General features: G+C 42.9%; 1 protein-coding gene across 2 annotated transcripts in view; it reads left to right on the forward strand.

Annotated features, from left to right (window-relative positions):
* NRK (Nik related kinase) overlaps positions 1–22,164 on the forward strand; it is a 92,105-nt gene that overhangs the window by 49,148 nt on the left and 20,793 nt on the right. The window contains exons 14-24 of one of the 2 annotated variants that reach the window (XM_027687184.1): positions 701–862; positions 2,641–2,793; positions 9,093–9,224; positions 9,898–9,965; positions 11,525–11,640; positions 13,525–13,622; positions 14,600–14,733; positions 18,366–18,459; positions 20,917–21,090; positions 21,362–21,491; positions 21,875–22,033. In XM_027687184.1, the coding sequence (XP_027542985.1) occupies positions 701–862; positions 2,641–2,793; positions 9,093–9,224; positions 9,898–9,965; positions 11,525–11,640; positions 13,525–13,622; positions 14,600–14,733; positions 18,366–18,459; positions 20,917–21,090; positions 21,362–21,491; positions 21,875–22,033 (1,420 nt within the window). The remainder of the gene's footprint in view (positions 1–700; positions 863–2,640; positions 2,794–9,092; positions 9,225–9,897; positions 9,966–11,524; positions 11,641–13,524; positions 13,623–14,599; positions 14,734–18,365; positions 18,460–20,916; positions 21,091–21,361; positions 21,492–21,874; positions 22,034–22,164) is intronic. The other variant, XM_027687185.1, reaches the window with a different exon arrangement.

Consider the following 22,164-nt stretch of genomic DNA (forward strand, 5'->3'; position numbering starts at 1 on the left):
ATCTGATGTCTTTCTCTGTTCCCTGAGGGTATTCCCATCCTCTTGAGTCATGGGCCAAAGGGGGGCTTTATTAAGGCATTCACTCCCTCTTATTCTCAGATTCAGCCTTTTTTTGAATTAACTTACATGTTACTGAGTCATCCTCCATATCTACAGCAGGGACACCGCCTCTCCTGCTTCTGTCCCTACTGTTTCTCTGTGCTGAAATGATCTTCACTCTGATTTAAAATTCCTTTTCCCTTAAAGCAGCTTCCAGCATCAAGTAAACCTAAGCTTAAATCTCCAGCCTCCATTTTGTATTCTGGTTGTAACTAGAACCATTTCTTTTTCACAAAAATAGTGGAGCAGAGGTTAATTTTAATGCTGAAGTCTCATTATCAGGTTTGGTGCATTGGCCACCATGTTTTTCTGATGTTTCAGCTGCAAATTGATTTGTAGAAGCATGGAGTGTTTTATTAAAGTCCTCCAGTTTTAGGAAAAGTAAAGAGAAGAAATATGATTTTCTGACATGCTGTCTAAAAAACCAAATATAGTATTTGGTGTCACTTTATTCTTCCTGTTGCTCGGGGTTCTGGCTCTTCTGTGGGCCCTGCTGGAACTGTTCTCACTCTGTTCTTTGAAAAGCCACTATTTCCAGCAGGCAACTTGGTTGTCCTCCAAGGCATTGTTCTCTCTGAGGTTCATCATCCTCTGCTTTCAGAAGATGGAAGATGTGCAGCACAACAGGAGGGTGCATCGAACTCTCCCCAAAGATCAGACACAGCTGCTGTCCCTCCAACATGACCACAAGCAGAAGAAGAAGGAGCCTTCCACGAGTTCAAATGCAGCAGTGCATCCTCCATCAAGCAGCACAAGCAAAGAGGTACTGTCTTGGCCTGTGTAGCATTTTGGTGCTCTGCAGTTTATGATGCTGTGGTTATGCTGAAGCCAAAAGCAAACTGATCTTTAAACCTCAATCTGGAGCTTGACCTGTGTCTTACTACACACCTATGCTACAGTAAAGTCTTTGCTTGCCATTAATATTCAGAAGATAAGGAAAGGGAAATATTGCTCTGTCACTTCTACTTGAATTTAGAGAGGGGTTTGACTGGTGAATGGTGGGGAAACGGTTCTTCTGGTCAACTAGGTGTCATTCCCTTGTTTTGAAAGAGGAATGAATTAAGGTAATACTATCTGACATTTAACAGAGGTCTTTGCCTGATGTGAGGATTCACAAAACTGACCCAGACACAGAACAGCATCATGCCTCTCAAGTACAGACCTCTGCTCCCCAACATCAGGCTGTGATGCCTTTACTTGTTTTTTATGTCCCAGGATAAGATTTAATGGATCAGAGCCACAGAACCATTTCTTGGGAATTCCTTGGCTTTGCCATTCCACTTACCCTTGTCACCAGCAGGTCAGGACAGTTTTTCCCTGCACATCTGTGTCCAGATGTGAGCTCACTGTGTGCTGTATCTGGTCCCAGCAGCACCGAAGTGAATGAGCTGAGAGGCAAAGACTCCAAGCTCAGGCTTGACACTGCACAGGCTGAGGTCAGTTTGGGGAGCCCAGAGTGTCACCTGCATGAGTTTGCATCTGGATCATAATACTGCATTGAAGCTCCCTGTGGGCACAGAGCTGGGGGGTGAATTATTATATCTAGTTTTTACATCTTCTTTCTTGCTATGGTAGAATTTGCCTTTTGTTATTAGGAGTTGCAAGTAATGAAAATGTGACCTCAAGAGCATATAATGATTGAGTTCTCTGGGGTTAGAATTTCATGGTGTTTGGCTGTGGTAGCTTGTTTTAATAAGGTATTTTTTGGGAGGGGGGCGGTTTGGTGTTCTTTTTTTCCCCAGTGGAGATCTGTGAGGCTAAGTGGAACCATTTTGCATGTCCTCAGCAGTTTTTTGGCTGTGTTAAGAATATGCTTACCTTTCTGACACAGGCACAAACATCCAGATATAGTGAGAGATACCATTAAGAAAGCCCACCCAGACACAGATAACTGGGTATTTTTATGCCATTAATCTCTAGTTTACTGTGTAGAGCCTTTCCTAGGCTGCTGAATCAGAGGATATGCTAAAGATTTACACCAGAGAATGGGAATGAGTCATGTTGAATGGAACTGAAAAGAGTAGAGGGGTCAAAACCACAGGATAAAGATTTTTGTAATGAACAGTGCCCTCGGGAAATTCATTCCTTCTAAATCATGTTTCTCAGTCTTTTCCATAGTAAAGTAACATACCAAAAGATAAAGTGTTAAAAGTATTTTAAAGTAGAAAGCAACGTGCAGTAATGTCAGCACTGTAGAAGGGGGTAATAAATGCACAGCAAAACAGGCTGCATGTTGTCAAAGATAAGTAAATACAGACAGATGATTTGTCCCAGTTAAAATCCCAGCCTGCAGAAAAAGAGATGACCTAGAGTACATCAGATGGAAACTCAAGGCCCTTCTCCTTACTGCAGTTTGGAAACTTGATGGAAAAGGAAGGGTTGCAAATGGAGAGAAAGTAGTGGTTTATACTGTGCCAGGGCTGTCCTCCCTGATGAGAAGGTCCATCAGAGGTGGTGCACTCTGTGATGCTGTGGGAGAACATCCAGCCTCCAAAGCCTGGAGCTCAGTGTGCAACGTGCTGTTGCTTTTCTCCTTCTCAGGCCGAGGACCAAATAAAGAAGGGTGATGCCATCCAGCCTTCCCTGCAGTGGCCAGTGGCGCTGGGACACGAGGCCACACCACACTCCAGGATGGGCTCTGGCAGCAGCTCCAGCCCCTGCACCCCTGCACCACAGAGAGCCATGGTAGTGCAGGTACTGCTGCCCCGGGTGGGGAGGAGGGACCGTGGGTGGTTCCCAAGCAGAAAAACGCATCGGAAAAGTGATTTTCTTCATTCCCGGCACAAATGACTGAGGCCTGTGCAAACCATCTCAGAGGCTTTTTAGTGACACTGTTGCTGCTAAGTTCTGTATGGAATTATACTTCAGCACTGCAGGTCAGGGTTAGATAACAGTTATTTGTATATACTTGATGCCTGATTGCTGGTTCCATGATATTCCTCTTAGATGTTTCACAGAAAGCCTGAATGGCTGCGCTGTTGCAGTCCCTGGATGATGTATTATTTACATGGTGCCATAAATGTGTGTGGCACTTTACAAAAAAAGTCCAAAGCCAGAATTTTTATAAGTGAAATCTTGTACAAAATGAAAAGTTTAACTGAGCTTATGAAATAATCTGAAAGTAAGTGGAGATGCAGTAAGGGCAATGCAGAGTCAGATTTTGCTGTGAAAGCCCAGAAAGTCTGTGACTTCAAAAACTTCAGTATTAGAGGTAGAAGTGGTATCTAAACAGTACCTATGCAGTGAAAGCACTCTGATGAAGCTATTCATTGGAATCCTTCTCTCAAAACATTTTATCTCCTGCTATTTCTACCAGTTCTGGGAGAGGTGATTCAGAGTTCTCTCAGTGTGCCCAAAAATTTGACTTCCTTTCAACCTCCTACTCTTTCAAAGGGTATGAGGTAAGTAGCTTAGACTGCAGGGTTTTTTTCTCCAGTCTCTTGTGAAAGGACTGTAAGCATATTGAACAAAATCAAAACAAAACAGCAAATAGAAATTGAATAAACTACTGTAAGTGTGAGCACAGCTCACTTAAGCTGGATCTCTCCATTTGCTTTGAAAACGTGCAGTGGCAGGAATAATCTTACTGCCTCTACATTTTACACAGCACTTCAGTTGTGCATTCATTCATCCCCACAGAGAGGATATACAGTTACAGCACTTGTTTTATTCTTGGCAGCTCTCAGTTTCTGCTGGACTCTTGGATGCATGGATGGATGGATGGATGTGCAGCTTCTGATCCACCTCTCCAGTTGCTTCTGTGGGACTTAGCTCATGGTACCCACAGGGGAGTGGCATTCAGGGCAGGCTTGAGCATTGTTTGTGTGCTGCTGTGGCATCTTGTGGCCTTATTTCCTTCTGCGTTGGATCTTAGAGTCAATGGGGGAGGATCAGACTGCAGAGAGGATGGGTTGTTGCTTTCAGCTCAGCTGCTTTCAGAGAGCGTCGAGCTGCCTCACTGCCAAGCCCAAGCAGCAGGGTGGGCCTGTGTACTTCTTTGAGGCTGTTATGGTTTATTGCTATGAGATTAGGTTATATTATCCCAAACTTTTTTTAAACTCAGTGCTGGCAACTGGAATTTTCCTTGGCATGAGCTTCAGGTGAACATCTGCATGAAAGATTGTAGAATCACAGGATGGTTTGGGTTAGAAGGGACCTCTAAGGGTCATTTAATCTGTTTCCAGAGATGGGGCATCTGCAACATCTTTGGACAAACTCTTCCAGTGTTGCACCACCCTCATGGTAAAGAATTTCTTCCTTTGCTTTCCTGAAATTCAGGATCCTGACTTGACACTTTGCCTGAGCCATATTCCCTCAGGACTGCAAATTGCACCAGTGCACAATCACTGCAGCCCTGGCTGCCTCTAATCTTGATGTCCCCAAGTAACTCCCTTGTGTTGGTGACCCTGAGGTCCAGTATGGCATCTCCCCTGGTAGGGCTGCTTATTACCTGGCTTAAAAAGTTGTCCTCCTTGCATTCCAGGAGTCTTCTGTATCACCTACAGTTCCCCATGCTGCTCTTGCAGCAGACGTCAGGGTGGTTGAAATTCCCCAGCAGGATATGGGGAAGCAGCTCTTCCTCATCATTCTGCTTCAGTTTGTGCCCTAGAGTGAGTCTGTGGAGTCTGGGAGTCATGTAATAGCTGGCTGTTAGTGTCTCTGAGTCAAAGCCTCCCTCTGCCTTTCCTTGTTCAGGTTACTGTTTGGTGATGATGCAAAAGTCACCACAGACAGATGCTGTGAGCAGAAAGGCCTCATTTCACCTGACAGCTTTTTCATGGAAAAATATTTATGTGTGTCTTCTCACATCCTTTTTTTCCAGGGCCTGTTTGTTGTTTCAAGTCACGAGTATTGTAAGTGGGCTGAGTCGATGGCCTGGCTTGTAGCATCAAATCACTGGAAAGCTATTGCAAGGTCTACAAGAAGGACATTTGTTTCTTAGCCTTGGGTAGAGGCTGGCAGCTTCCCTGAGGCAAATATTTCAGCCCTGTGGTAGCAGTGGGAGCATCCATAGTTTGTTGCAGGGCATTTGGGATTCTGCAGGAGCACAGTGGCTGTACAGAGGATCGTTCTGCCCTGTTGAGGTGCCACTCCCAGGATGAGAGGAGCTACATGCTAGGCTGGCTTCTTCACCTGGGACAAGTGATCATTCCTTTGCGCCCTGTCAGTGCTTCCCTGTTTGGTAGCACCTCTCCCAGCTGCCAAGAGGAGTGGTAAAGAATGAAGCAGTATTTACCAACCTCTTTCACATTCCTTGATGGAAACTACACTATAAAAATTTTATGCTGTTTAAAGCGATGGTGTTACTTAAGGATAAGAGCAGCAAGTGATGTACAGTTGTTGCCTGTGATTTCACTCCCTGCTGGGAGCTGCCCTGTTGCCCACTCACAAGGCAGAGCTCCAGCTGACAGCCCACGTGGACAGGGAGAAGCCAATTTGTACTCTTTACCTGCTGTGTTTGCATGGAGACCAGATGAACTTTAATGGGTAATTTGTAAATCCTCTGGAGAGTTGTCTTTCCCTTTGCTGGTTGGGAGCAGCTGGTGATGTCAATAACAGCATGTTTGGATATGCTGCCTGCATGAACTGTGTGAAGTGTCCAGGCAATAGGAGTGATGGGCCAGTTAGTCACCTGAAGATTAAAAGACTCACAGCAATATACTTGTGAGGTTCAGTACGTGGGTGCCTTGTTGATTTAAAATAAAAGTGAACTGTGGAGTTAAAATGCAAGCTGAATTCATTACAGATGCTGCAATGAAGAACTTCCAGCCAGGTTTGTCAGAGAGGGATCATCTGTCATTATGATTGTTGAAAATAAGAAGTCATTTTTGTCTGAGCAGAGCAGTATTCTGTGAGATCATGTGGCAAGATCCTTGTTGCCCAAATCTCTCTCAGAATTATTTAACGGGAAAACTTAAGACAGCCCCTGAGGTGCAAGGAGCATGATTTCTCAGTGTCTAACATGCTACCTGTCTGCTAAGGGGAATGTGAGATGTTATCAGTTCAGAGTGTACCATTTCCACCTGTTTTGTACCAGTTTTGTGTTTGCTGCAGTATGGTAGCAGGTCTGGCTCTGGTTGTGATGGTGTGGGATGAGCTGTTTTGGGCTGCCTGCAGAATTTCACAGAGGCTTCTTGAGCAAAGTCACTGAGTCTTTTCCTCTGCCCAGCATCTCCTGCTGCCTGACTAGTGGAGGAATTTAGCTCACATCTGAAATGAACCTCGTTTTTTAATTGACTCTGTGGTTTTCCTGTAGGATTTGGTAGGTAGATTTCTATTGTCTGGAGTGATGTGGCTGAATCAGAACAAGAAGGTTAACAATATTACAAGAAATAGGTGTGCATAAAGTCATGGGCTGTCCTGGTATCCCAGAGCACATCTGCTCAGAAGCTTAAGAAACTCTTTTTCCTTATTCTGTTTTGTAATAACACTTGCACTTTATCTGTTTCCTCTATGTAGATTCAGTTCAAATTAGTAACTTGGGCATCCTCCAAAAAGCAGTGCAGCCTGTCTTTTTAAAACTTCTTCCATGTAAATCTTTTTAAACTAACTATGGTAATGAGTCTTTGTGCCGTATCACCTTATGTTATCAGTTCAGGGATCAAAGGGTTCTTTTCCTTAGCTCTGTTATGTGTCCCTTTATGGTTTGAAGACACCTCTACTGCTTTCTGTTGATGAGAAGAGCTACTGCTCTTTCAGTGTTACTTAAAACCAATTTAAGATTCAAATCTTGGTATTTTAGAATCATTGTTTGCTGAGGTTTTTAATTTTTTTTCCCCATACAAATGATTTTATCTGTAAAACTTAAGAGGAATATCAGGCACTATAATTTTAGGGGTTATTTGAGATGGTTTTGGCTTGCTGTGGAAGCAGGTGTCTCTTCTTGGCTTTAGATGGAACTGGTGTACTGGTCTCTCTCTGCCCAAAGAAGGTATGTGGGCTCTGTCTGCAGAGTTTGGATTCACTCAGTTATTTATATCATGATTCAGCAAAGCTCATCCATGCTTTTAAGTACAAATAATTTTCTAGTAGTCTCCAGGACTCAAAAGCTGAAATTTAAAAAGAAATGTATCTTGTTGAGAAAGTGACAAAGAAAAAATATCCTCCTATATTCTGATAATAATACACTTGCTGTAAAACCTGTTCCTGTAGCCACGATGAATCGTTTCAAGGGAACACTTTGCTGCTCAAATAATTCTGGTTTACTAAAAACTGTTATTAGTGACAATCATGTTGGACATAAAGGTAATTTTGACAAAATGAAAGGACATAGATTATGAGATGTTATAACTGCTGAAAAAGCTATTTTCTGTAAAGGGAGTCAACAGAACATATTGTCCCAAAAAGGCAGGGAAAGCACCTGAATATTTAACTAGGTGAACTTATCCAGACTGGTTTTTCACAGTTGACTTTGTCATACTGGTCTGGGAGGTTGTGATGAGACATCTTCAGTATCTTTAACTGGTTTTAGAATTACTACCTGTCAATATTTAATCGATGTTGAACATTGTTTCCCTGAAATAATTAGTTTTGTACAGTTACAGGGAGTTTGTAATCATATTATCTTCTGAAATGCTGTGTGCAGTTCTCAGTTACTGTGTTTTACTTTTTAGGATGGGGGAACTGGAGAATTTTATAGACTGGGGCTGATGATAAATCAATAAAATATTCATCTGAGTCATTCTTTGGGGAAACTGAACTGCAGCTAGTGTTGCAGTAGCTCAGTTGGGACACAAGAGTTTGAACTTTGACTTGGACAAAAATTGCAAACCTCATTCTTAGGCCTCGAAGTGTTGGGGATGATGGTCTTTCCATGCAAAAGAGGCACCTCCTAGAAAGCCCTGGTCTTGCTTTGCATGGGAGATCTGACGAGATAAAGCACAAGGTGGTGTAGCTTCAGGCATTTCTCTAATACTTTTTCTATTTCTATCAAATTGGTTCTAGCACAGCAATCCCTGCAGACAGGCCCAGCTCACGCAGAGCTTCCATGTGTTCTGTCTTGGTCGTGTGTCCAAGAGGATTTCTCATTTCAGGGAGGCAGTACACTCAGCTGACATGTTTAGCTTTGTGTTTCTTCCCCTTTGGAAGATGCTAATGGAGTAGATCATCAGTGTGTAGAATTTAAGGGACCTCTATTCTCGTCTCTCTTTTTCTTTCCTTCTTTTAAATGCCGAAAGAATCAGAGCACTAAACGTTGAATATTTTAGCTTGAGTTTTACAATGCTTGCTTCTTGTTCCCTCTAATTTGACACCTTTGAAGAGATCTTTTAAACACAGGTGGTCACAATGGGATCATGGGATCACAATGGGGTCACCTGGACATGATTATCCATGAGATATGTAGTCTGAGCATAGTTTCATTCTTTCTTACTGCATTCTCAAGTTTGATTTTTTTTTTCTCAAGTAATTGTAAACTTTGTTATGGAGAAGGGCCAGGGACCCCTCATAACCACTGGAGCACTTGAAAGCACTTTGAGCTGACAGTTTGTCTCTATTGACTCCAGGCTGGTGGTGGGCTTGCAAAAACTAGTTTATAAGTTCAACATCAGTGTTAGTGAAGTGAGTTCCCCCAGTGATTAGACTGTCTAAATTCTGCAATGGAAGCAGAGGTCAGGTTTGAATGAAATATATTCAACAGTATTATTTGCATCATCCAGGTAACTAGTTCACCGTGCATTACTAGTGACCTATTTGCTTCTCCATAGATTTAAGAAGGGTGTGTGTGTATATATATATATGGCATCGATGTGTTTGCTATTTCTTTTTATTGTACCCTTCACATTGAAATATTTGTGCCTAACATGCTAACCTGCTGGAAATGAATAACTTACTTCACAGTGAACAAGGTGAGCAGGGCTGTATCCAAATGCAATCCTCCTTGTGCATTTACTGAAAACTTGATCTCACAAACAGAACCACTGATGCCTGTTGAGACTGGGACCTGTTACGTAGGCAGGGAAGTACAATTCAGTGTGTATTTTGTTTGTTTCAAGTGTGAAAATTTCCGGGCTAGTAAGGACGTGTACCACAGCAGTTCACTGTCAGACATGGTGACAGCACCACTCAGCCCTGTGCAGGATGACGTGTTCTGGAGCGTGAGTCAAAACGAAGAGCAGCCCCCAAAGGTATGTGGAAATCAGGGTGTTTTACACTGCCAGTGTTGTGGGTTTATGTGTATGTGTATAGTATCTGCGGGATCTGTGAATGCAGATACACCTCTTTTGTTAGACCAGGTATTTGTAGCTGCCCTTTCTCTGAAAAATCTGGCCTGTCGCAGAAAAGCTCATTAGTTTGTATGATTGAGGTGATGGTGTATTTCTAACAGAATTTCTGAAAACAGGTACAAGAATATTTGAGTGGGGATGTGTCTGTGCGTTTGTGTGTCCATATTATTACTTTGTGCTTGGGGGATGTGTGTGTCTCTCATTCCCCAGCCTGTGGTAGCAACAGAAGGTAACCCACCATCTGGGGAAAGCTGCATTCAGTGACTGCAGATGCATTTCATTGTCTGCTTTAAGTATTGACCAAGAGTGGTGCTGCCTCTAGGGAAAGGTTCAAACCTCTTTCTATCTGCACCCTGATACACTGCACAGGCTTGGAGCAAACTGGAAGCACCTCCTGCTGACTTGCAGCTTCCAGTGCTGATACCATGGAAGACCTCTCCACCAATCCCACAGAAGCATTATTCATTTTTGTTGGTTAGGCTTAGTTTTTCATTGATACAGGGTAAGCATTAGGTTTAATAACTGAATTTAAAATATCAGTAGTGACCTTAAAACGTTTGATTAAATCCTTAAGGTTCCAGAAAGGACAACCTCGAAATTTTACAGCAGGGATCAGCCTGGCCATCAGAGATGCCTTTCAAGGTAAGATCTTAAGTGTTTTATGCTTATACTAATGCTGCTTTTTTGTCAATAGGAAAACTAAAGCAAATTTATTAAAACAACGCCATAACCTCAGTAGCACCAAAACTGACATGGGTTCATTCCTCATTTCATAGCACTTAAAATTATTTTGTCTTTTGAGCCAGTTTGTCCACAAAAATAGCTAACCAAACCTCCTGATCTTAAACCTCAAGGAAGTGTCTAAGCCAGCTTCCTTTGAATTATTGACATAACCAACTTAAAGAGAAACAAGCCTCTTGTGGATCTCCTTTTCATGCAAGGTACTTCTGTCTTCTGCTGGAAAGCAGTATTTTAACATACAAGAGCTGTTCCATCTGTAACAAATCCTGCAGTGAGTTGTTTCCTTTGGCTCAGCCTGTTTGGTGTGCCTGAGTGAGTTGCAGGCCAGCTGTATATCCATTTCCCAGTTAACAGGCAGCGTGTTATGCTGTCATTGGACTTGTGATTTGGTGATGCTGGACTTTCCCCTCACATTAGAATGAGAGGCTGCAGAAGGTGCAGGTTAGCTGAGGTCCTGGCATGTCAACACTGATGATTCCAAGACAGAGTGGTGCTGGTCAGAGCTGCCTGGATGCTCTTGCAGATCCTCTGCATCAGTGCCAGCGCCATTGGTTTCAGAGGGGTGTATGGATGCATTGGCGAGAGAAGGTCTGGCTCTAACTCCCTGTATAGGCACTTATAATTATAGCTTGATGCTTATTTTGCCTGGTAGTAGCTTGAACAGGCTGCCTGTAGATGTATCAGTTTGGGCAGTCTGCCCTTAAGGCTTGTGTACTTTTTTATATCCTAGGAGAAAAGACCAAGGATGCAGAGAGCTCAGCAGTAAAGGGTAACCCCAACTGGGTGTCTAATCAGGGAACAGAATGGATTAGAGAGACTGGAAAGTGAAGTAGATTTAGCTGAAATAACAAAATAATGCGCAGCATTTCTGATGAGCCAAAGTAACATCATCTGAAATAGCTTTCAAGTGAAGTCAAGCCCTAAATGTTCTTCACTTGGGAATTATAGAAGGCAAAGCAGAAAAGAAACATGTAAATAATCGACAGTGTTACAAGTGAGTGGCTCCCGAGACAGAGTTTCTGGGTGAGCCACTGACTTAACATCTTATTTTACTGTCCAACACATTCCTTTCTTCATTAATAAGTGACTGACGATGCATCTTCTAGGGAAGTAGGGGAACAGGTTTGTTTAGTTTTAAAAGACGTGAGATTTTGGAATCAGGAATGACACAGATCTGAAGAATCCAAGGGAGGTGTACCTATAGAAGGATATTTTGTATTTACTTGGGAATCTCTGTAATCTCTCAGAATGATTGCCCAGAGGGAACTGTCCTCTCCTTCATCTTGTCTCACTACTGATGGCCCTACTTGGAGCAGCAATGAAGATAAACTTTTTCTTGATCAGGACTATGATATCATACTGTAACAGCAGGGAACTCAATTCAGTGGCCTCAGAGCTCTGTTCCAGTCTCTGTTCCTCCACACGAGCTGGTCTGATCTGCTTTTTGTCTTTCTGTTTAGTAACACTCATCAGTCATCCCCCGTGGGACACGCTCTGAAGCTAAACAGTAGCAGCAGCACTCCTGGCAACAAGCAGTGGGAGATGGGATCTCATCAGAGCAGCTGGTCAACCTCAGGTGATTCCTAAGTCAAAGATTCATCAGTCAAAATGTACTAAACTCCAATCACATGAAATGGGCTTCTGCAGGGTATCAAGTTCTGCATTGAAAATGGGATGTGTCTTTTTAACTATGTCTTCTGGTGAGAGGCTTTTGAAAGCCCTCTGCATTTTATGGTGCCATATTCCTAAAATATAAGCATTTCCTCTTTTGAGTTAAAAAGTGCCTAGGAACATATTTTCACATGGAAAATTTGAATTGCCTCAATTAAGAATCCAAAACCAAATGATTTCTGGTGCACTTACTGATACAATTGAAAGTCAGCAGAGCCAACATTCCAGACATACAGATGTAATTCAGTACTAGTGTTCACCCATTGGCAAATTCTGCATAACCATGTGCTGCTCTTTGCATTGCCCACTGATAAGATGATACAGATGAGCATTTGATGTACACTAGTAGTTCTGCACTCTAATAACTGAAGGAAGCATGGGACTCTGTGTACAGCACCTTATGAAATATTCCTCCAATATTCTTTTATTTGCAGAAAGATAGTGGAACTAAAAGAAATAAAAGGGGGCAAAAGAAGTTAAAAGGAAGAGAAAACCTCATCTAATTTAACAAAGTGTGGCTCTGTAAACTCTTATAGTATCACTGGTAGTGGTGTAGAAACACAGTGGGCTTGCTCGTGATTGTACAGGTTTTTTGCAGTAGAGACTCTGGTTCCTGAGACATGATCTGAGATTCTGGCAGATGGGGACACAGAGCAGAAGTGGATAGCTCTGTTCCTCTATTGTTGTTCCTAAGGGTGTTTTCTGTGGGTCAGTTGTAGGGCAATTTTTCATGTAGCTCCTTGCAAAGCCGTGGTGTGTCACAACGTCTTGTGTCCAGGTTGACTGCTATAGACTGGGAACATTGCAAATCATGCACACCCAGTTCAAAGCAGGGTGGATGCTAAAAATGTTCTGAAACCACCCCAGTGAGCTGCTGAGGTCATTTATTTTTATGTTGAGGCTTACATTGTTAATTTATAAGCCCTTGATAAATGAAGAACAAATTGCTTATTTATTATGCTTACACAATCAAGCCAGTTTTGCTTTCACTAAACTACACAGAATTGGAAGCTTTGTTTCAAGAGAAATCCAGAGCACACTTTAAATTCCTTGGATTATATTTCTTTTTGCTCTTATGTCATTTTGTGTTTGAATAACAGAGTTGAACAACATGCAACAGCCCAGCTCAACTTTGCAAAGTCCGCGTGATGTGTAACTCCTGTGCTATTTTGGCATGGGGAAACGAAAATCTCACCAGGAACGGAAAGAATAGAAAACCTCCCTTGTGATTTAAACTGTCTTCTTGAGTTCTTAAGTGAATTAAATTACAGCGAGTTCTGGCATATGGTGTTTTCAGATAGAGTTTGTTGCTTTCCCAAACCCACAGGGATAATGAATTGGACAGGAAAAGGCTATAAATACTTTAAAGCTAATACTTCTGCTGAGTTGCTTAGGTGCTTGTTGACCAGTAAGGAATTCTGATTTTTGAAAGCTTTGCAAAATGCATGAAGACATAAAACCATTGTGACAAAACTATCTAAATCCCCAAATACAGATCCTAATTTGTGTGAGCTTGAATTCTCTTCCCTTAACTTGCAAGGAGTCCTGTTGGTAGCAGTGGGATAGTCATGGGAGAAGCTGCTGAACAAGGTAGACATTGAACTGACCAGTGTGTTCCAGAGTGGGGTGAGGGTACAACTGCTTTCCCTCCCTTCCCTCTGTATCAGGAATTGTGGTGTCTGCTTTGAGTGGTAGCTGTGTGTGTGTTTGTCTTACTGGTCCCCTCACTCACTCTGCTGCACATGCATTTTTAGAAAAAAGTAAAATTTGATTTCTTTTTTATCCCCAGGGAATCCAGGACCGGCCAAGGCAGAGAACGTTTTGTCCCAGAACCACTTGCAGCTGCATAAGAAGGCTGAAAAGGTTTCTCATCCAGGCCAGATTGCAGTAGGTTCTTTTAAATCCGCTGATATTTTTGATTTGTTTGTGGTTTTCACTGAGGTTCTGTCTGTGCAGACAGCTCTGCTTTTGGTGCTTCAGTTTGCTGTTGCTGGTGAGTCCACCTGAGGGGTGTGTGGGGCTGGATTGAGCTTTGCTGATGCAGTAACGTGTCCATCAGCTCCTGGTCCAGGTCTGACTTGTGTCCAGCTCAGATCCTCAGCAGAGTGTTCAGTTTTCCCGAACCTTTCTGATCATAAGTCTTTAGAAAGGAAGGGAATGTCTTTAATATTTCAGGAAGCCATTGACCCATTTTCTTGCAGCGCAGAAGTCAAGACCATGCTGGTGGCTTGTGCGAAGCAGGGGACAGCTACAGCTTAGCAGATCCCCAGCCCCTCCTGGCTTGTCAGGGACTGGGGGTTTGCAGAAGACTCTGTGTTTAGGGCATTGCCCACAGTGTGGGACACTTGTATGTGAATTTCTGTAGGACTAGGGTGTCATAAGTGCCCTGTGGGTGTGAGCTGTGTCTGTTTTGGTGTTGCCTTTCCAGACCAAAGGTGCTTTGTACCTGCTCTGTGCAGGCACAGACAGTGCTCAGGGCAGGGCCCTGCAAGCCTCAGGGTAGTCCAGGGCTGGAATGACCCTGAAGCCAGTGTAATCCTTTAGTCCTGCTGCAGAACACTCCTTTTCTTGTGTGAAAAAGGAAGTACTTCTCTGCTCCTGCAAAGTGCGAGATTGAATGATAAAATATCAAAATAACATACTAACTAAAGTTAGTCACCTTTCAGCTTGTAGGAAAATTGGATGTTTTGGCTCAGGTCACTTTTCAGTGTGAAATACCTGCTTCTGATGGACCAACAAAAGCATCAGCTTCCTAATAAAGCTTTTTTTGGTGTGGAAGTGACAATAACTGTATTTGCTGTGGCAGTAAAGTACTGCACATGCTGTTTAGCGATGGGTTCTTCAGCTGAGTTTTTTTTATTCAGAGTCCAGTCTCCTTTGCCAAGGTGAAAGACAGTGCCAACTCATTGTTAAAAGCAGCAGACTATTCCTCCTCAAGTGATGAGGTCAGCAGCAGCAGCAGCAGCAGCAGTGATGAAGATGACACGAACCACACAAGGTTGGCTTGATTTATTTTATTATTATTATTTTCTTCCTTTTTATTACACACTTCTAAATATCTAGAAAAAAGCTGGCATGCATAAATACTACCTCTCCTTTGAAGTTACTATCAGTCATTTATGGCAGTTGTAATTAAGCAGTTTAATTGCACTATAATGAACTCCCGGGGGCAAATGTTTGCTCCATCAGATGTGTGCAGTGTAATAAGCTTCGATGACTTGCTGCCCTGGGACAATGAGGAAATGTCTAGTTTTAACTGAATATACTGGGTAGTGCATTTACAGAGATTACTTCACGTTGATCTATGTTTACATGGAATTTTTGAGAGCAAAAAGGAGAGGGAAAGAAAACTGTATGCCTTCATGCCAAATACAGGTTACAGTGAAAAAAGCAAGGCAAGCATGACCCTCATATTCACATAGTCTGTTTACTCTGGGAGAAATAATTACCACTGAAAAGCTGATTCCTTCACTAGCGCTGCTTATAAAAAAGGACAATAGTGTTGTAAAACTTGCTGTATTTTTAATATTGACATTTTGGACAATTGCTCGGGTTTCCAGCTGATGCTGTGACTTGTCCCAAGCTGATCTCACCTGAACTGTGTCCTCCTGGCTTTCCAGTTTCTCTTGTTGATTTTGTGATGCAAAATGTGTATTTTGCTGAGAAGTAATGGAGTGGGAATAGCTTGCTAGTGCAAGAGAGAAGGGAGTCAGGGGAGTCACCTGGCCAGCCGTGCTGTTAGGAACAGCAAACAGAATTATTTTTTAGTATTGATGAATGAAACTTCGGTTTAATTCAGGTTCGAAGATTTACTGTGAAGTGCATCCCAGGGCCACAGAGCTCTCTGGGATGGGGCTCTTGTTCATCTGACAGAATTGCACGTGCAGTTTCAGGCAGAGGTGGCCAGTTTTGTAGCATTGTTGTCAAGTTATTGTGTTGGCACGGTACCAGTCCTTTCCCCTGTGCAGCTCTGAAGAGGTAGAGATTTTGTGCCTGTATATGCTCCTGGTTTGAATTTCTGAAGTTTATTTTCAAAGCTGAGATGAGCAGAGAGAATGGTAAAAATCTTGTAGGTTATTCAGCGCACCTGAAAGAGCAATCATTTACTGTAATACCTTTATTTTCTTACTGATCCTCTTCCAGACCACCTTATTCTGATCTGTAAAAGGTTTTATTCACTCTAGGTCATAGAATTCATCCTAGACCTCAGAAAGACTCTACATAAAAATACGGATTTGCCTTGTAGCAATGACTTTGCTGTGTAAGTGTTAGATTGTTGTGATCCTTGTATGCTGTAATGATCTGAAGGAGTGGTATCACTGCCTTTGGAAAGCTGCATGTGTTATTTGCATCTTGTCTGTGTGTGAGATCCACCAGCCCTCTAGAGAAATGGAACTAGCAGGGTGCTCCCTGTCAGGTTTGCCTTTCCGTGCACACAGCCACTGCGAGAGCTCCTGTAAAAGCAGAAGTATAATCTTGCTATTAAAATAATTCCTTCATCTTGGCTAAACATCATTTATATTAAAAGGTAGATACTAGGAAATACATCCTGATTGCTACCAAGTAAATGGCAAAAAGGATAACGATGAGAGTGGAAGGAGCAGCCAGCACTGAAACTTTGCATATTGTGGATAAGTGAAGGGTATGAAGGTTTTTGCTCTCTAAAATGTGACTGTAGGATTTGAAGCCCCTTGCACTCTGTGGGAGTGTTTCTGTGTGGGCTTTGGCTGAGACACCTTAGGCCAGGTCTTAGTTGGCTCCAGAAAACAATCTGTGTATTCCTGTTTTTCCCTGGGCTGTGGGACAGCATTCAGTGTCTACACTCCAGCTTTCCTGGAAGTGTCCAGTAGGACTCCACTTCAGACACATGCAAGAGCAAGAGCTTTCTATTCTCTTGGACTGATCCTGTTATAGACTCTGAAAGGGCTCATTTCTGAGGAAGCCATGACTAAATGGCTGTTCTTGACCAGTAAAACAACTTTTGGTCTTGTTTTTCTTAACAGTGAGATGAGCCAGAATTCTTTCTCACACACCCCACATATTTGTTTTAAGGAAAGGATGTCAGTGTATATGATCCAGCATCTTACCTGCTTGAATAGCACATCTATTCCATTGACGCCAATTTCTCCTACTTTACTGAGAGTGCTTCCTTCTCTGATGCCTGCAGTATTCACAATCCCCCTAAAACACTGAGCATCCTGGGACTCAATTGTATAGTTCAGTTTCTTCTCTCTGCTCTTTAAATGCTGTTTCCTACCAACATTTGGACTAAGTGGGTTTAGGTGTGTGCTTGGCTAGGAATTACTTTCTCCCCTATTAAGTGCGAGATTGACATTATTTAAGATAAGCTGCTGCTTGCTTTCCTGATAAGAACAGGTCCTTGCATTCAGCATTGATCCTACACCATATCTTGTCATTCCTCCTACGTTTAGTATGTAAATATTTGCCTCTCCCATAGAAGAGGGGTGCAATTTGAGACAAAAAAAAACCAACCAACAACAAAGCACCAACCCTCCCGAACTTCTACTCTTTCATAACCATCTTAAATTGGTTGTTCTCTCACAAAACCTTCTTTGTTATCCCATTGGGCATCTTTTAAAAGAAAAAACCACTTTACTGTCTACTACCAGTTGGCAGCCCTTCACATTCTGAATCCAGTCAGTTTTGTAATTACTGGAAAGGAGGCAAAAATGTAATAGAATTAAATAGACTGCAGTAATAAAGAAATCAATATAAATTAGTAAGTGGGATAAATAAACCACGTGAGGTAGAATTGTACGGAAATGGGGCCAGAGCCTCGCTGACAGAAGTTTGAGGCAGTTCCACTTGGGTGACAAAGTTTAAAACACTAAGATACCTCAGGTTGTGCAGGAAGCAGTGGTGTGCTGGGAATTCACAACAGACACTTGCCTTATCCTCGCTCTCTTTCAGTATCAGCTTTTGGTCACTTGAAGATGGGATACTTGGCTAGGGGGGCTTTTGGCCCCATCCAGTCCAGCAGCTCTTGTTTTTTTCTGTCTGTGTGCACTTGGCAATGTTTTCTGTGCTTCTTTGTACATGAGGTGAGGTTGTCTGTGTTTCAGGGACTGATGTACAGTATGAAATTCCAGCATGGCCTGTCCCAGTAGGCATTGGCAGAGGGGTCTCTAATACCATCATATGGCAGAGCAGTGGCTCTCCTCTTCCAAGTGCAGCTGGTGCTCTCTCTGGAGAGCAGGGTGGCTCGTAATTGCACCCCACAGGGCATTGTATGAGGAGAGATAGAAGTTTTGAAGTAGGCATTTCTCAAATGACAGCCTGAGGAATCAGCTCTCACTTGCCTGGGGTATTCAGTGTCTGAAGGATGATGGGTGAAATGCAGGGAGATGAAGGGATGTTCTCTGTCGAGGTGGGGAGATCTTCCTGCTGTGTGTGAGTGGTCCTCAGGCTCGAGTCCGTTCAGGCAGATCCACAGACTAATCAGCTTGCTTTTGTACAAGAACCTTTCAGTGTAACTAATGAATGTTAATTATGCTCACTTTTGAGCATGGGTATGTGTGGTTTTCTTTTTTGTTTGGGTTTTTTTTTTCTCTTTGGCTCTTTTTTTTCCCCCTGAAGTAGTTCTGTTCATTAACTGGAGTTTGTTACCAGGCAACTGCTAAGCGGCAGAATCGCAGATTTCTCAAGGACGAGAGTACCAGATGGAATTGAACTGAAACCCCAAAGCACCGTCACAGAACAGAAGGTAATTTGGCCATTTGTAAGGGGGTGGGTACGTTGGGGGGGGAGTGAGATCATTAATGTGCCTGATAAATGCTGTATCCGTTACTTCAGCATTTTCACTCTGAAGTCCTGCTCTGTTATTGCAAATTACAGCTATAAGCCTTGAAAAAAAGGTGTAGTTTCAGGTTTTGTGCTTCCTGTAAAAATGCTTACATTAAGGTACAAAATTGCAGTTCTTTTTGTCCTTGTTATTGACCTGTAGTAGTTTCTGATGGCAGGATATTTTGTGAAAGCACTGGGCAAAAAGCAATACTGTTGATTATTGTTGGTGTGCATTGTTGCTATTTTTAAAAGTCTTGACTTTTTTAATTCTAGTGTAACAAGAACTACCTCCTACTACTTAAAATAGAAGAGGGGAAAAACACTTAATCTCTCCCTACTGGCTTGGCAAAAATACTTGTCTTCTCATATGTCATGTTGTGGTTCCTTCCAGCTGTAGTTTCTAGTAGGGGCTTCCAGTCATGTGGATTTTCCCCCTTGATAAATATTAGCACAGAAAAGATGAAGAGAGACAAAGCAGAACAATGTTCTTTGTGGTTGAAAACAGAAAAAAATTACAGTCATAAGACTTGTACTTGGCATCAGAGCACTTCTCACATATTACTGAGTGTACTCTCACCTCACAGATAGAAGAAATGAATTGCTGTGAAACTGGTGTTTTCCCCAGAGCTGCTGGTATGACCTGTGGAAGATCTAGGAACTAAAAGGAGTTTTCTTTACCTGTGGTGTGATTTCTAAGCTTCAGGCCAGCATGGTGTCCTTCCTGACTGGGGAAGGAGTTCCACATGCCCTTTGTCCCACCATCCTTGAGGAGAAAAGACCCTGCTTTGGAGAAAGAATTATAAACAGGGCATAAACCAGTATTTCTCTTGTGGCAAAACAAGCCCAGTATTTTCCCTTTCCCCTGATATTCAGGTATTGGAAATAGGCTGCTTGAGGGAAAGGAGAGGGATGGAACCTTTGAGGGCCACTTAGGATGAGGGAGAATGGAAAAGGGTTGAGATCGCGTTTTCTGGAGGGTTTGGAGAGAACAGTGGGGGAGGGAAAACAGGCAGATGACTGATGCCTCTCCTCATAAATCTTTCTGATACCTTCCAGTCTTCTGCCTCCCTCTCATGGATCGTCTTATCCGTTCCTCCTTTTTCACCAGCCACAACCATCATGACTCTTCATGACTTCTCCAATATCCCTTTCCCTGGCCCATCAGCATGAACTGCTTTGAAGTGGTTTAGGGTGTACCAAACTGCCCCTATGATTCAAATGGGGTTTTGGTTTGGTTCAGTTCAGCTGAATGTGACTGAAAACTGAACAAAAAAGCCCTATACTGGCTTGGTTCCCTAATCTCAAATCTGACTTCCATGTTTTGGTTTCAGTTTTTATGTCTAACTTAATATGTAAAATACTTAGAGCATCAACTTGATTTCTAGTTAATTACTTGACTTCTAAAAGGCAAATGTCTTTTATTTAGAATTATCTTCTTACTTTTTTTTTCCCCCTATTTTGGCCAGCATTCAAAAAAGATTATTTGATTTCAGTCGGTTGTTTATCAAAGTCAGAACACAGCACAGACTTCACTTTGAGTTCAACCAGCCAGAAGCTGCTTGAGTTGGCCGGTGCTTTTTGCTTTTGGTGAAATTCAGGAGGAATTTTGTAGTGCAGCACTTGGCTCCCATCACTCCCTAAGTTCCAGTGCCAGTGGTGGTCAGGTACCCTGACAGGTCCCTCTGCACTGTCCTCCCCATCTGGGACACCTCTTGCTTTACACATCCAATCTTCCTCTCAACACTTCAACCCATCTGTTCCCAGAAACTGTCTTCTGACTGCATAGATTGTGCTGTCAGGGACAGAGCTGGTGTGGTACCTTATGTAGTTTACAAGTATTTCCATGAAGCTGGTGGAATAGTGTTAGGAGGTCTGCAGAACCAAATATCAGTTTACTGGAAATGCTGATGCTGATCCCACTGAATATTGTCTCTCTGGAATAATATCCTAATTCAGTAAATGGAAAGTAGAAAGGAAATGAATGGTGAGGGGTTTTGAGCTAAATGCAGGTCCAGAATTAAGTACCTACTTCTGTCTGCAGTACACAGAGGTCAGATCTGTAACGTCAGAGCAAGTTATCTGACTTTGTGTCTCTGAGGATGAAGTTGCTTCTTTTCCTGTGGTTGAGGTGATGTAGATGAAGAATATTTGTGGAGCACTTCAGAAGTGGAAGCCAGTGTTGTCATCTCAGGTGTTTGCCATGCTCTTTTGTATTTAATTTTTTAATTTAATCTTTCCTTAGAGTTTTTCTTTATAGGATGCCTCACACAGAGCACCTCTCCCTGTATGCTCATTATTTTTCATCCTAATTAACAGGAGTTGCAGAGTGCATTGGAAATATGCTAAATGTGGAGTTTAACTGTGTGTTGTTGTGCAGGACCAGATTTTAGGGAAACAAATTTCTAACACCCAAGAAGGCCTTTGGAGCGTAAACAACCAGAATTATCTCCTGCCAGATCTCCTCCAGCAAAGCCAAATTACAGACTCCTCTGTGAACCCGCCACAAGTGCCACTGACTTGCCAGGAACCTCAGAACAAACCTCTGAACAAGGTAAGAAATAAATTAGATTGAATTATTACCCTCTGCTCCTCCACCTGCCATATCAGCACTGCAGCACTCTGGTGTGCCTCTGCTCATTGTCCCTGGCTTTCTCCCACCCAAGCATTGTGTGGGGAGCACAGGGGCCAGGGCAGCAAGTCTTGGCAGCCCAGAGAGGCTCTAACACAACTGTGAGCACGGGCTCTAGGGGAGGTGTGTCACTGGAGGCAGGTAACAGCTCTGTCACGGTTCTGCCTGAAGCAGCTCTTGCTTTTCATTGCAGACCCCCTGTGCTGAAAGCCCACCTCCCAAGAGCAGCACATCATCCACAACATCATTTACGTCGTTCATAGATCCCAGACTCTTGCCAATCACCCCTCCCACCAGTCCAGTAGGACCTTCCTGTAGTTCTCGTGAGTATGCTTTACATTTGCATAAAGTGCCACTCCTGGTCTTTTCTTTTTTATCTCTGGAGTGGGGAGAGCCTATTGCTTGGAAATGGAAACTGTGAGTAAAACCTCCTGAAACTGAAGCTTCACATTACTATGAATTTTCATTGTACTGCTTCTGCTCTTCTTCCAGGTGTGGCTTGCTCTACTCTGCTGCTCTGTTACCACAGTGCTTTCTCAGGAATGTCTGAGGAATTTTCCAGATTTTTTTTTCTTCTGACTATGTAATGCTTCTAAGTTGTTTTCTCGCTCCTCTGGAGTTTCTTTCATTTTGCCACAAACGGGTCAAATATGAGCTGTAGCCACTCACTCACATTTTTCATGATTGCATATGTCTTTCATTCCAGCATCTAGTGCCAAACCTGAGCCTGTCAGGAGGGAAAATGCAAGGAAGGGCTCTGTTGTCAATGTCAACCCAACAAATATCCGCCCGCAGAGTGACAGCCCAGAAATTCGTAAATACAAGAAGAAATTCAACTCAGAGGTCCTTTGTGCTGCTTTGTGGGGTAAGCTTGAGAGGACTTGGGCATGTGTTTGGAGGGAAGGCAGCAGCAGGGGAGGCTGGCAGGGTGTGCCAGGCAGATTTCACAGTTGTATTGCACCTCTCCTGGCAGAGGGTCCTGGAGTGTGTCCCTGC

The sequence above is a fragment of the Neopelma chrysocephalum genome, unplaced genomic scaffold (genome assembly GCF_003984885.1).
Source record: "Neopelma chrysocephalum unplaced genomic scaffold, ASM398488v2 Primary Assembly neopelma1_73b, whole genome shotgun sequence".
In the NCBI taxonomy this organism is placed as follows: domain Eukaryota; kingdom Metazoa; phylum Chordata; class Aves; order Passeriformes; family Pipridae; genus Neopelma; species Neopelma chrysocephalum.